We start from the raw sequence: 14,023 nt of genomic DNA on the forward strand, positions 1-14,023 counted from the left end.
AGTGATTGCCACTGATGCTTGTTTGTAACGGACTTCATGGTAACTTTATGAGCTGTTACATCTATCAGATGTCAGATATGACCTCATTTAAAGACAAATGTTTACCGACAGGGCCCAGCACAGGCCCGGTGAGTACTTAAAGCGACGGTGAGTGAGGTATTTTTAAATGACAATGCATCAAGTGACAGTATAAAACACTGTGACATCGTGAAATTCCCTGCTTGTAGTAATGTGTAGCAGCAGTGCAGTGGTTAGAGATGCAGCTTGGGGCCAAAGGGTCCAAGCATGTAACCCTCAAATTGCTTCGGGCGCTACACTAACTGCACTAACCGAACCCTAACCCTAGCCCACTGAGCTGTGCCATTTATGTGGTTAGAGGTGCAGCTTGGGACCAAGGGGTTCCAGGTTCGCCTCCCGCTGTGCGCCCTGAGCAAGCATCTAACCCCCAAATTGCTCCCCGGCTGCAGTCCTTAGAGTCTGCTGCTCCAACTGTACACACTACTGCGTGAACAAATGGATGGGTCAAACAGCAGGAACTGCAATTTCCCCATTGCAGGACAATTAAAGGTTAAAATTATTATTATTTTATTATTATTAGTGGTAAAACTTCCACATATTGAAGCAAATCATGCAGAAACATCTGCAACAGGCCTGAAACATTAAAGAAAATGAAGTCAAATTAAGATTCTGATTGCTTCTAGCCGTTTAATACTACTTTACATTACTGGGCTATTGCCACTCGCATGCTAAGAAAACTAAGATTTTTAAGATTATAATATTATCGCTCGTCTTTTGGATGGCGTCTGTGCCGTACGACACCACGGACATGAAATACATGCATTTCAACACGTGATCCAGAACCATTAACAAGTCCATAAGCACAAACTTCTCTGAGGAGATGTTCAGTGCAAATTATCCACTCAAGAGAAAAAGAAATCCGCGGCTGTGAGCCACCGTTTCAAAAGGTGAACCTCACAGTGCGCGTGCACTTTAACCCCCGTCTTCCCTTCTTTATCTTACCTGACTTTAATTACTGCTTGCGCATCAGTTGGCTCAGTGAAGAAGAAATTAATGAGCGGGATGAAATGTGTGATTACGTGCTCATTTGTCCCTTCAGACTTGAAATGAACATAAATGGCAGCGCTTTACGTTCAAGACAGGGGTTGAAATTACATAATGCTGGCCACACTTAGGTGCACACCGTGATCTTATGCCATCACAAAATGCTGCAACTGATTTTGAGGTTATGCAAAAAACTGATTATGCAGCTTTGAATAAGGCTAATTATCAAGACTGTAACCGTTAATGAAGGGCTACTTGGACAAGTACGAGCGCTAGTTCTTATTATAAGTCTGAAAACTTAACAAAATGCAGCTTTCTCACTGTAAAGCTTTGTTTACCTGCAGTCTTACTGTCTGACATGGACAGACTGTATGAGCATAATTAGATGTAAGATGGTAGTTTATGACAGGAATGAAGTTATTGATGTTCTTATCTGACATCTACCAGGAAGAAGACTAATAATCTGTTCATCAATATTTCGTTCATTGCATGGAAGCAGGGACCTTCAGTGAATGAGCATCTGCGTCATTTTTAAATGGTAAATGTATTAATGTAAACACAATAAATGTGACATTCAGGGTGGAAGCAGGGGAGCTTCCACCCTGGAAGCAATTACAGCATCAGTATTCATTTTAAAGGAGACTTACTTGAGGGTGAACTGTTCAACAGTGGAGTTAGGCATCAAGTACAGGGAGATTTTGAGAGTCTCTCCGGGCTTCAGGGGCTTCTCAGGCAGCCGGAGGAACATGTTTTTATCTAATTGCTTGTCCACAAGCAGCTGCTCTTGACTGGCCTGGTAGAGGCTGATGCTTCCGATGCGCAGCAGGGGGTGCTGTGACAGAGGCTCTCCCCTGGAAGCACCACCACCACCACCGCCACCCCTGTGACCTGAACCCTCGCTGCACTCTCCATCCAGATTAGGCTCATGGAGTGTGTAGTAGAGCTCAGCCTGGAGGGTCTCGCTGGTTAACCCGTCCAAGAGCCCGTCGCCGGAGCCTTTCCTGCGACCCAGCGGGGCCACGTTGGTGTTAAACCAGGACGGAGGCAGCTCCAGCTGGGCCAAGCACTGCGCCAGGTTGCCTTTCATGCGGCAGGAGGTTTTAATTTCACGGACGTCCCGGAAGGCATGCAGGCGGACGCAGGGCAGCTTGTCCTGAGCCTTGAAGTCGTCCCAATCTCGGCCGGCGATGTAGAAAAACACCTGGACTGTGGGGTTGTTGGAGAAGACCCGCGCCTGGACAATGAAAGCCCGCACTTTCCAGTTGACTGTCAGCTGGCCGGGAATATCAAGAGGACTAGCTGGCTGGAGCAACTCCTTGGACAGGGCCTGGTCCTGGGCAAAAGGCCCAAAGCTTATGTTGATGGCAGGGAGGTCTTTTGTCTGGAAAACCACGAAACTCTCAGAGCGCTGCAGCGGGTGTCCAGTGCTAGGGCCACTGCTGCTCTTACTGCCCCCGCCAACTGTTTGTCCCGTGATCTGGGCCTCCCGCAAGAAGAAAGCCAGTTGTGCGTTGGACATTTTGAAGTTGGCGGGAAGGTAGACGTTGGGTGGCGACGGGCTGGCTGTCATGGCCGAGGAACTGAGGAGGGCATCCGAGCTGGTTGGTGAGACTTTCCCTGCAAGAGCTGTGGAGGAAGAAAGAACAAGGAAACGTTTAAAATGCAGCTCCTCTTTGTAGCAGTAATTACAACAGAAACTGAAAGAAATCAAGAGTTTGTGAGAGAGAGAGAGAGAAAGAGATGCGGAGAGAGTGGGTGGATGAATCAAAACAATCAATCAGGCTTAATCAGGAAGTGACACGGGTCTACTCAGTCAGCTGGAGAGGTGAAAAGGGGAGGAGGTCAGCACACTCTAATCAGATGATAACTGGCCGGCATCATGTCGAGCATCCAGCAGCTTTTCAGTGATACATGTACAAGGGGCGCCACATGTGATCTTTGTCTGAGACACAACAACAACATTTTAATCGGATTTGATTGAACACACAAAACTCTTTGAAGCCTTTAAAACGCGCAAATAAACAACCTTACGTTCAGCTTGGAGGTAGCGCTAAGTCGAAAGAACAAAACAGGACACTCGCATTTGCGTTGGGACTAGTGTTCTCACAGCTGTCCCACAAACTACTTGTTGAGGAAAAACAAGTCAGCGTAACATCTAACACCTTCTAAGTAGGGCAAAATCTCAAAGAGCAAGCAGAATAAATGAGACATACTTATCAAAATTACCCAGAGTCGAGCACAAAAACAAAGTAGCCTGTCCCCATGGTCCAAATCATAGATTAGAAGTCCCATATTCCAAACGGTTTTATCATCGGAATCTCATCCTTTGAATGTGAAGAAAATCAAGAGGATCTTTTAGAATTCCCCCCAAAAAGTAAAGCCTCTCCAGACGGTTGTGTTACTCTCAGGCACTCCTCAGAAGTTTGTTTGGCTTTCGCCCCGGAACACGTTTGCCATGTGTTGCACAAGAAGAACGAATGAATGAAAAAGGAAAATACGCTCCTGCGGTTCTCCACTTGGTCGTGTTGCCTCGTTGCCGGCTACAGAGCTTCTTCTTGAACTTGCGCTCGCCCAATTCCTCGTGTGCTTCACGTCTCGGTCTGAGAGTGGTTCAGCCCCCACGCCGCGGCTCTCTCAATCCCAGACTGTGCATGGCTCCGGGACACTCTCTGATAGACAGGCAGAGCCTCTTTCCCGGTTGGTGGGCTGCACGGGAACTACAGACAAAGCCTTTGACGCCGCCCCATCTTGCCACACCTAGTCTCTAGTCTATAATCACCCTTCTAGCTCCGGGTCATAGCCAAGACACGCAGCCCTCGGAGGACTCGACTCACGCCAGCGCACACACACCGGCGCACACATGGAGGCGAAACAAACACTCTCCGGCTCGATTCATCCCCTCTCTCTCTCTCTCTCTCTCTCTCTCTCACTGGACGTGTTCAGGCAGACTCTTATGTGAGTGTGTGAGGAGTGTGTGTGTGAGGTGGGGTGGGGGATGGATGTATTGCTTGAATGCCTCTAGGCAGAGAGAGGGAGAGAGAGAGAGTAAGAGAGTGGGGGAAAGGGAGGGATTAGGTAAAGGTTATTGATGAATTAGCCTAGCTCTGCTTCTCTTCTCCTCCTCCTCCTCCTCCTCCTCCTCCTCCTCCTCCTCCTCCCACCTCCTTTTCGTCTGCTTTAGCCCCATGAGAAATCCATGAGAATAAGGAGGGGGGGAGCAGAGAATACCAGCGGGACGGGGGAGGGGTATCTGGACTGCCTCTCTGCTTCACTCACATGTGCCTGGAATTCCCATAATAAAAGAGAGAGGGATCCACGGATATGTGTGTGTGTGTGTGTGTGTGTGTGGGTGCACTTGTGTGTGTGGGCTCCATAAACTGAATGGCAAACAGTGGGGGCAACAAAAGATGGAGCCACAGCCGAGTGTGGGGGGGTGGTAGAGACGTCCTGCACTTACAAATGAGCAGTCGTAGCCATAGAGAGGGCTGGAGGAACTATAATGATGAGAGGAGCTACTTAGGGACCGTCTAGTCTTTATCGACTGAAAGCCCTCTACCTCGCAGGAATGTGTGTGTGTGTGTGTGTGTGTGTGTGTACAGTATATACACAGTAAATATGCACAGCAATCCACTCTTTAGGGGGCTCTTCCACCCATGTGCTCCGCTCTCCTGGGTCTGAAAGCAGAGCCCCACGACTGTCTGTTTTACCGGTGACAGCTTTACAAAACTGAGAGACTCTACAACTAATTCTAGCCTCGGGAAAGAATAGACGTATGCGGATACACACCCAGCCTGACTGCCAACGCGCCTTTAAAGCCCTATACCATTTTATTGCCGTGTTTAAAAAGTAACCAGCACCATTTTGCACCATCAGACTTGCCATGTCTCGAGGCAGCGGCAGCAGCCCAGAACCTCAGAGAAGAAACCTTGAATCCCCAGACCTTTTTAAAACCGAATGCGTAACATTCGCCGCTGTCTCCTCAGCTACTCGAGGTGGCCTTGAGCGGTGCACTTAAAGGAATGTGTCTTTGTGCTCCACAAGCACCTGCTGCTGGCCAAACAGACCAAAATAAAAGTTTTTCAGCTTTCCACCCTTTTTTAATGGTAATTTGGCTTTTAAAGCTTCTGGTGACTGCTTCTCTTCTCCTGCATCTGTTAATCTAAACACAAGAAGGCTTCAGGGCCACATTAGGACGTTTAAGGGGATATTCCAGACTACGAACAGCTTGAAAGCATCATCAGTGTGTTAAAACAAACAACAAGACAGTATCAGCAGTTTGCATCCGTCCACTGTGCAGTATAGTCTACCTGTTGAATCTAAACAGAGCACCTCAGGATCATAAGTAGGAAAGTTGAAATCTAATCCTCCAGACCACATTTGTTGGTGACCACATCCTTTCAGAAGTATGAACACACAATGCTTCCTGCTCGCACCAGCGGACTGTCTATACCAGGCGGTGCCCAATACGTCAATTGCGATAGACCGGTAGATCGCAAAGGTAGTGCAGGTAGTGCGAGCCATTGATCTGCCCTCAGTTCAGCAGCACACATCCACAGCCATGCACGGCATCAACAACAAGACGAGGGACAGCGCTATATTTCTAAAGGGTAGGGTACGCACACTGCCTGGCCAAAAAAAAAAGGGTCACACACTCTAATATTTCATTGGACCTCCTTTAGCTTTGATTCCAGCACATTCTCTGAGGCATTGTTCCAATAAGCTTCTCCAATGTCACCAGATTTATTTCCATCCATTCATTTTCCACCAAGATCTTGTATTGATGATGGGAGAGTCTGACCACTGCACAAAGCCTTCTCCAGCACATCTCAAAGATTCTCAATGGGGTTAAGGTCTGGACTCTGTGGTGGCCAATCCATGTGTGAAAATGATGTCTCATGCTCCCTGAACCACTCTTTCACAATCTGAGCCCCATGAATCCTGGCATTGTCATCTTGGAATATGATCCATTGATGGAATAACCTGGTCATTCAGTATATTCAGGCAGTCAGCTGACCTCATTCTTTGGACATATAATGTTGCTGAACCTAGACCTGAGCAACTGCAGCAACCCCAGATCATAGCACTGCCCCCACAGGCTTGTACAGTAGACACTAGGCATGATGGGTGCATCACTTCATCTGCCTCTCTTCTTACCCTGATGGTTCTCCACTATCCTTCCAGTTTTTAATAATGCGTTGGACAGTTCTTAACCCAGTTTTAGTAGTTTCTACAATCTCATTAGATGTTTTCTCTGCCTGATGCATGCCAATGATTTGACCCTTCTCAAACAGACTAACATCTTTTCCACGACCACAGGATGTGTCTTTAGACATGGTTGTTTAAGAAATGAGAAGCTACTCATTGCATCAGTTGGGGTTAAATAACTTGTTGTCAGCTGAAAGTAATCACCCATGCAGTAGCTTGCAAACCAAAAAAAGTGTTGGCCCCCCCGGTCTACACATTTGATATCGACTGTAAACTGAGTTTTACATGTTGATGCATGCAGAGTAGCTGTTTTTCCTCCTATAATGACTCTTACGGCGTCGTGATTTGACATTACTACCATTTATTGTTATTACCATTACTCTGTGTGTGGAAGCTTCCAGGGTTCGAGTTACAGTCTGAACTTTACGAACGCTGCTAAAATAACTAATGTCAACTAAAAGATAAATAAATAAATTATAACGAGCAAGAGAAACTTCACGGCTCATTATATTCCTTATTTTCCTCCACGATATAATGTGCACACGCAGCAATCAGCACTGGTTAAGGGAACCAGAAACACTGATAGCAAGCTGTCTGAACGATATTCTACTGCAACCCAAATGATGTACTGTAGGCGACATGTTATTTATACATGTCAGCAGAACTGAGATTGGATCACAAATGGTCACTGGAGACACACATGGAGGAGCATTTTAATGCTAGGTGTGAACACACATACTCAGAGCCGCCGCCCACTTTTGATGTGATCCCCTCGGATGCATGTTAATACCGGGTTCAGGTAATAACAGGGCCTGTGTCAAACACATCCTCATCAGAGGGAAACACTCTGGTTCAGGTGAGAGGTGTCACCCGGGTGGAAGGTGCACAGAGCAGGACGACAACACTTGCTCGATGTGAAGTCTCCGGACGACAGCCTGCTCCAGTCAGACATGAGCTCAATCAGACATTACGCCGACTTTGCACTGGGGAGGTGGCAGGTTACGGTCTGTTTAATACCGACTGAGTCAGACATCTGAGTTCCCGCGTACAGCTCCTCTGGGTAAAGCTTGGGAAAGTTCAGGGTGGAGAAGATGGAGCGACATTTTGCCAATGAAATAAAGTGAAAATAGAAAGATTAAAGACTCATACCTGTGACAACGCTTTCCACAAATAGCAGGGGATTTCTACAGCATTGCTTTCAACATCTAAACATACTTTGGACAAGTTTTCACTTGGTTTCCACACCTGGCTACTACCATAATTAAACACAATGCTCCTGCACTGTATTTTATTAAAAACTTTTGCTGTTAATGTTACAGAAAAACAGCTTGTGCCAATAGCAGCCGATAGTAGGAGACTTTGGTTTAAGACAGGACATTTCAAACACATATTGAACCCACGGTACCACCAACTAAGGACTGTAGACCCTTATTGACACCGATGCTTTCATGGAAAGTTACTTGCCCACCGCTCAGGAGCCTCCTAATCCCTTTTAAATGAAACTATACGATGACAATGGGTTCATTGAACGCCATTAAGCAAAACAAATCCTTGCCCCTTGCTCTCAACCCCGAGCCCTTATGGCATCATTTGAGGAGGTGATTACTGTCTACGATGCATCAGGGTGTGCTTGTCTCCTTTCAGTCTGCAACGAAATCAGTGGGTCGGTGGGTTCCAAGGGAAGCACGGACACAGATGGGCTTCCAGCGTGAAACCCTATCGCCTTCCTCCTCCTCCGCTTGATGTCCTATTAGACCTCGGGCCAAATTGAATTGAATTCTCTTCCTGTTGTGCTCCCATTACGTGAAACATCTGCTCCGTGTGGATGTGTGCGCGCATCTGGGGAATGAGCTGGGTTGGGTTTTCTAGTCTAAGGGCCCTTTCTATCGATCAGATTATTTAGTCAATTAATGAAAATACTTTGGGGCCGAGGCAGTGCCATTCCACTTCTACTGTTATGGCAATTAACAGCCTGCAAAGACTGACGCTTCGGGAAAGAAACGGCTAATGATTCCAACTACAAGTACAGTCGATTTATTTTGTAGTGAGTCATTCCATCAGGACTTTTTGTTTTTTGTGTGTGCTACACGTAGAGTAATGCAGGAAATCGGTTATCAGTCATTTGCACAAAAATGCAAAAGGTTAAACTCTAAAACTACATACATGCCTGGCTAGCGGAGGATCAGAGAAACATATCGGAAGAGGAAAAAAAAAATAAAAATCTCTGCAAACATATTCCCACCGAATACGCCGCAGCAGACCGAAGGCTTTTAAATTTTGAAGGATCTGAAAGTTTTCGGCCGCGCTGCCGTTTCATCTCCTCCAAAGCGTTCGGCTGACTAAAGCGAAAAAAAGCCCAGCTCCGTAGTTAAATAAAATACTTAACTGTACGTCTCGCTGCCATGACAAAAGCTGTCAAACTTAAAAGCAGTCCGCCTAGTCAAGGGGAAATATATAGAGAGGATGTTATGGGGAGGGCAGACATTTGATCTTGAGAAAGAGGAGTGCATAAACCTCTCTTCAAGGAAAAGGTCAGGAAAAATTGTTGAGAGGGTTTAGAGAGAGATGGAGCGTCCGTGCAGCATTACTAATGTTGCACCGCGAAGGGTTTCCCCATCAATCTTTATCTAACCCCCTCTTTCGATCCCTTCCTTTACTCTGCTGTGAGCATTACTACACTGCTGTTATTCGGAATGATGAAATGATGCATTTCAACTTGCCCACCAAAAAACTTGAGCAGTGCTCTGCGGTCTGCGAGGCAGCGCGCGGTTATACTTGACAAACAGCTACTTTCTCTTGTCAACGTTTCAGAACTCCACTTTCGCCGAGACTTGCGCGCAAATAAAACCCCCCCCCGCGATCTAAAATGTTTCGCATTACCATTCAATTAGCTATGAATGCACCGCAAAGTGCAGATGAAAAGATATGCTAGCCTGGGGATGAAGCCCGTATTAGCACTTGAAACACTCGTTTCCGAGCTCGTCCTGTTTTTTTTTTTTTGCCTCTCTCTGAGGAATGTCTATTTCCATCCCAGTCAGACCTGGGTAACCTTTACCGGCGGACTGCAGCTGGATTATCTCAAACACACGGAATTGCGTGTGGCATTATATTTTATCAGTTTTCATCTGTATGCACTGGGAAATTACGTTCGGGCTTCAGTCTCGCTGGGGAAGGTGTGTCTGGCCCATGTGTGTGCAGGAAATCAGAACACTCTGGTGGTTTGGAGTAAATCAGTCACTCTGCAGGCTATTCGTCACACTCTTCACTGCATTATATGTCCCCTGATGCGTGCGCACACGTCCACCGCGTTTCCATCAGATTAGACAAATTTGAGATGAGAATGACCGTGTTAGTAGTCACATCATAACGCAACCAACATCGCAATCAAGTAGAAACACGGCTATGAAGGCCAGATAAGATGCACGCTGCAGCATGTGCTCTCTCTACTTGCTCCGTGGCGGTTAAACCACCACGTTCAGACGTCGCATAACATTAGACCCGGGCAATCCGATCGAAAGCGGTCAGCTTTAAGTGCCCATGTTCACACCTGGCATTAAAATGAGTCTCCACATGCATCCCTAGTCAGCGCTTGAGATCTAATCTAAGTTTTTTTTCGCTCTGTATGCAAATAAAAACCGTCATTCTTTGGGACGGAATACAATATTTTAACAGCAGCTGTCTCTCTGGATCAGAACCATGAACAGCACTGCTAAATGTATGTGTGCCGTGACTTGGTAGCACAAGTTGAGCGCGCCGTAATCTCCCGTGATATAAAAGTAAATAAAGAGTGATTGAGGAACACGTGGTTCCCTACACATCAACATGATTGCATCAGTAATTAACCACATGCCGTTACCTTATTTAATGACAAATGACTCACACAGAGTGTACTCATACTCAATCATTTCATTTGTTCATTCTTGTTCAGTTTAATTTATTACTTAGTCACGGCTTCAAGGACAGAATATTTTAAAAGGCTCTCATCACTAATTTTCCTTTTCAGGTGATCATTTATAATAGCAGTTGTAGTTGTTATTTATTTTTTCTTAATGAATGAGGCAAAACTCTGCTGACGCAAGAGCCTCCATGTTGAGTAGGTGTTTTTCTTTAATGTGACCCAGGACGCATTGTGTGTTCACACTACCAAAGGAATGAAATCCTCCAAAATGTGGTCAGAGATCAGAGCTCTCAAACGTGTCCTGAGTGTGGTCATACTTTAAGATGGCCACTTGTGATCAGATTCCCCAGGACAGATGTTAATCATGAATCAGCGTTATAAGGTTAAACCACAGATATGAAAAGGTAAGCAGAGGCGCAGCTGCAAGACAGGCAACCACTTGGGTCTTGGGCCAGTAAGGGGCGTCCAGGGCGTGATAAACTTTAAACTACAGTGGTGGCAATGTAAGTTTTCACTGACAGAAGGAGACCTCGCTTAGGGACCACCAACTGACGCAACTCTACTGTTATACGGCGCGTGCATAACTCGTTAAAGTAGTTAGAGATTCAAGATTCAAAGAGTTTATTGTCATGTGCACAGAGTAAAACATGTCTCCCTGTGCAATGAAATTCTTCTTTTGCCATCCACCCAAATGCCTAACAACATATATAAAACCCCCTTAGAAATAGATATAAAAGACAAATACAAAAATATAAGATAACTAGTGTAAATATGGATGTGCAAATGGTGCATGTCAATGGTGATCAGTTCAAAATGAAAAGAAGAAGCAGATGATATTGAATGCTGCTAGTCTAGCCTTAAATACAGGGTAGAAACGTTCAAATGAAATACCTTCCTCCAGCGTTACATTATTTGGTTTGCTAACTCTAGTTGAGCTCCAGCTAGCAGAGCAGCGTGTCCATCCTGTGGCGTCTATGACCCAGTCTAGTGGAGACATTTTTGCCCGGGGCCACAACAGACCTCTGAAGATACAAGGATGCAGAAAACGACGAAAATAAACACCAGCTACCCGTCACTGATTGATCAAAATCAGTCCTCTGACAGCACAAGTCAACATTTTTCTTCTCTCATTTCAAAGGCTCCGCGATAGCGTCATAGAGAATTTAACATCACACGGTTTCAACACGTCTTGAAAACGTGCCTTCCCTGAAAGCCGTCACATTTTTCCCCAGGTGTGAGCGGGGAGATCAATTTGCTGTCTTCCTTCAGGTCAAAATAGCTTGGCCTCCCTTTTGAATGAAACGACATCAGAACGTGTGCTATCACATTACAGTTCCCGCTACCTCTCCGACAGACGTTTATCTTGGCATTCCTAGGGTTAAAGAGACGAGTGTTGTCTGGAGCCGAGCGACAAAACACACGTTAAATAAAACATAGCACACAACGCACAATGGCACAAATATGGATTCTTTTTGTGACTGCAGTTTAAAGACCTGTACAGTTTAAAAATGATAACTCTCATTTCCTTTGTTGGTCCATTATTGGTCTAGAGAAACTGTTAAAAATCACTATTCTGTTCCCTATCTGCATTGCATGGCCTTTCCAACTAAAGGGCATTTAATATTTTGTTTCATCGTGTTGAGTACTCTATGTACAATTAGCCATATGTATGCATAATGCAAAATCTCTTGGCATGCATGCAATATCACCATCAGTGTTACAGGGAAACTAATGACCAGTTAGAAGAGGCGCAGGAAGATATTCGAACCGTTTTTAAAGCCTTTAGGAAAAGTCAGCCCCGACTGGTGTGGAGCATTTGAGACAAAGCGAAGAGACAGGCTAATGACCTGAGACCGGCGAGTTCGACTTCCTCTGGCCCGGCGTCGCTGATGGGAGTTGGGGGAGAGGTTGGACACTTCGAAAGTCACTCTCAATTTTAAATCAATCTCTTCCCGTGGACAGGAGGCACCTGACACAGCCATGGAAACGATGGGGGATCTGCATGGTCTCAATTATAGGAGATGGAATATTTTATCTGGTTAGGTCTCGCTTAGTAATTCAGGCTGATTTCCAAATGAAATTCATAGTGTAGCTTTAATGAGGCATAATATGCAGATTAAAAAGGAAGATCATATAACCAGTGTGACACCGCCACTGGAAAACGGACCGTTTCATCATCGATCCTTTATATGCAACCATAAAACCATCCATAATTTATATAACGAGGCGTCCTCATGGTCCAGGAGGCTGTTTGGATGAGGCAACAGCTAAGCCAAGACGTAATGCGTTCTGATTAAAGGCTAAGGATCTATCATTTACTTATGCCGCACTTCCTGCTGAGCGGACCGGATACAACTGTTGAACATCAAATATTTACTGAGCAATTAGTCAAAAGAGGAGCTTTAAAGAGTGTTCCAGGGTAAACGATGATGCACTCCGTCTTTAGGACTCTTTGAAGAGACACAAAGCAGCATCGCCCACATGGTCTTCCTGCTAATTTGTTCTGATCAAGAGTCCGATGTCCGTCGATGAAAGTTGCTTCGTCGAAAAGATCTGACTAATGAGTCGAGGCTTCGCAGGAAGAAGTTCTACATGAAGTGAAGTAATAATGCATCACACAGATATAAAGTTAGCCGTAGGTGGTGGTTAGGAATGATGCCTCATAGCAAGAAGGTTCTGGGTTCTAAACTACTGGCCTGTGTGTAGTTTGCATGTTCTCCCTGTGTCTGCGTGGTTTCTCTCCAGGTTCTCCAGCTTCCTCCCACCGTCCAAAGACATGCTGGTTAGGTTCATTGGTGATTCTAAATTGGCCTTAGGTGCGAGTGTCTCTCTGTGTTAGCCCTGTGATAGACTGGAGACCTGTCCAGGGTGGACCCTGCCTCTCGCCCAATGACAGCTGGGATAGGGGATCTGAATCAGTTATAGTCTACTGTACATGTCCTACTGTAATTGCCACAGTTTCTATTGGCCATAGTTTCATACTGTAAATATACTGCTGCAATATCTGTACATATCCTGCTGTCAAACGTGTACATTGTGTACATTGGAACACTGTTTGCTTTAATTTGATTTATATCTATGTGTATATCTGTACGTACTTTGCACCCACTACTTCTGCACGTCTGGTTAGATGCTAACTGCATTTTGTTGCCTTGTACTTAAAGCATGCGCAGTGACAATAAAGATGTATGTAATCTAAATCTAATGGTCTGACCGGATATCAGTGGTTCCATGCCCCAACACATCAACCCGAACTGAATATGTGCAAAGCGGTTCCGGCCGCCGTGGAGCATCAGATGTGTCGGAAACAGAACAGAGGAACGCTGTTTACTCAGCAGAGGAAGGTCTTTCCAAACACTTGTTTGAACAACTGGTTGCTTTTCCGCCTCCTCAATGTGTCTGTCCCTCCTGGAGACTCGTCACGCCACCTGATATTTACCCAACGTGGGGCAGAAAGAATGGGTTTATTCCAACCGGAGAGAAGTGACGCGATCAACTGTTTACCTGGTTATTATCAGGAGAGCACGGCCGCTCTCAATCTAACCTGATTGAGGTGGTTAAATGAGGTATTTTTATTCTGATTGTTAGCCTGTTAGTGGCCGTGAAATACACCAAGTGACCTTTGGTTCGTGGGAAGCTAGTGAACTGTGTTTTTTTTTAGCTGTTATGTTCTGAAAACAGTTACAGCTGAAGAGGACCCTGAGGCTGTCACATCCTGAGACTGTTAATTTGAATCGCAATTCATCGTCTAGATGGAAAACAACTATTATTATTTTTCTCTCTTTCTCTCTGTCTTTTTTTTGCCTTTGTGTCAGGTGTCAGCAGATTGCCTTATGTCTGTTTTCTGCCTCTCTTCAT

At 45.5% G+C, this 14,023-nt stretch overlaps 1 protein-coding gene across 2 annotated transcripts in view; it reads right to left on the minus strand.

Annotated features, from left to right (window-relative positions):
• tmem132e (transmembrane protein 132E) overlaps positions 1 to 14,023 on the minus strand; it is a 414,526-nt gene that overhangs the window by 131,599 nt on the left and 268,904 nt on the right. The window contains exons 1-2 of one of the 2 annotated variants that reach the window (XM_084565322.1): positions 3,276 to 3,659; positions 1,710 to 2,688 (exon numbers count right to left, since the gene is read on the minus strand). In XM_084565322.1, coding sequence (XP_084421448.1) covers positions 1,710 to 2,688; positions 3,276 to 3,354 — 1,058 coding nt within the window. In that variant the 5' untranslated portion in view covers positions 3,355 to 3,659. Of the gene's footprint in view, positions 1 to 1,709; positions 2,689 to 3,275; positions 3,660 to 14,023 lie in introns of those variants that run through there. The other variant, XM_084565323.1, reaches the window with a different exon arrangement.

Source organism: Chelon labrosus, assembly GCF_963514085.1.
Source record: "Chelon labrosus genome assembly, chromosome: 17".
NCBI classification, from domain to species: domain Eukaryota; kingdom Metazoa; phylum Chordata; class Actinopteri; order Mugiliformes; family Mugilidae; genus Chelon; species Chelon labrosus.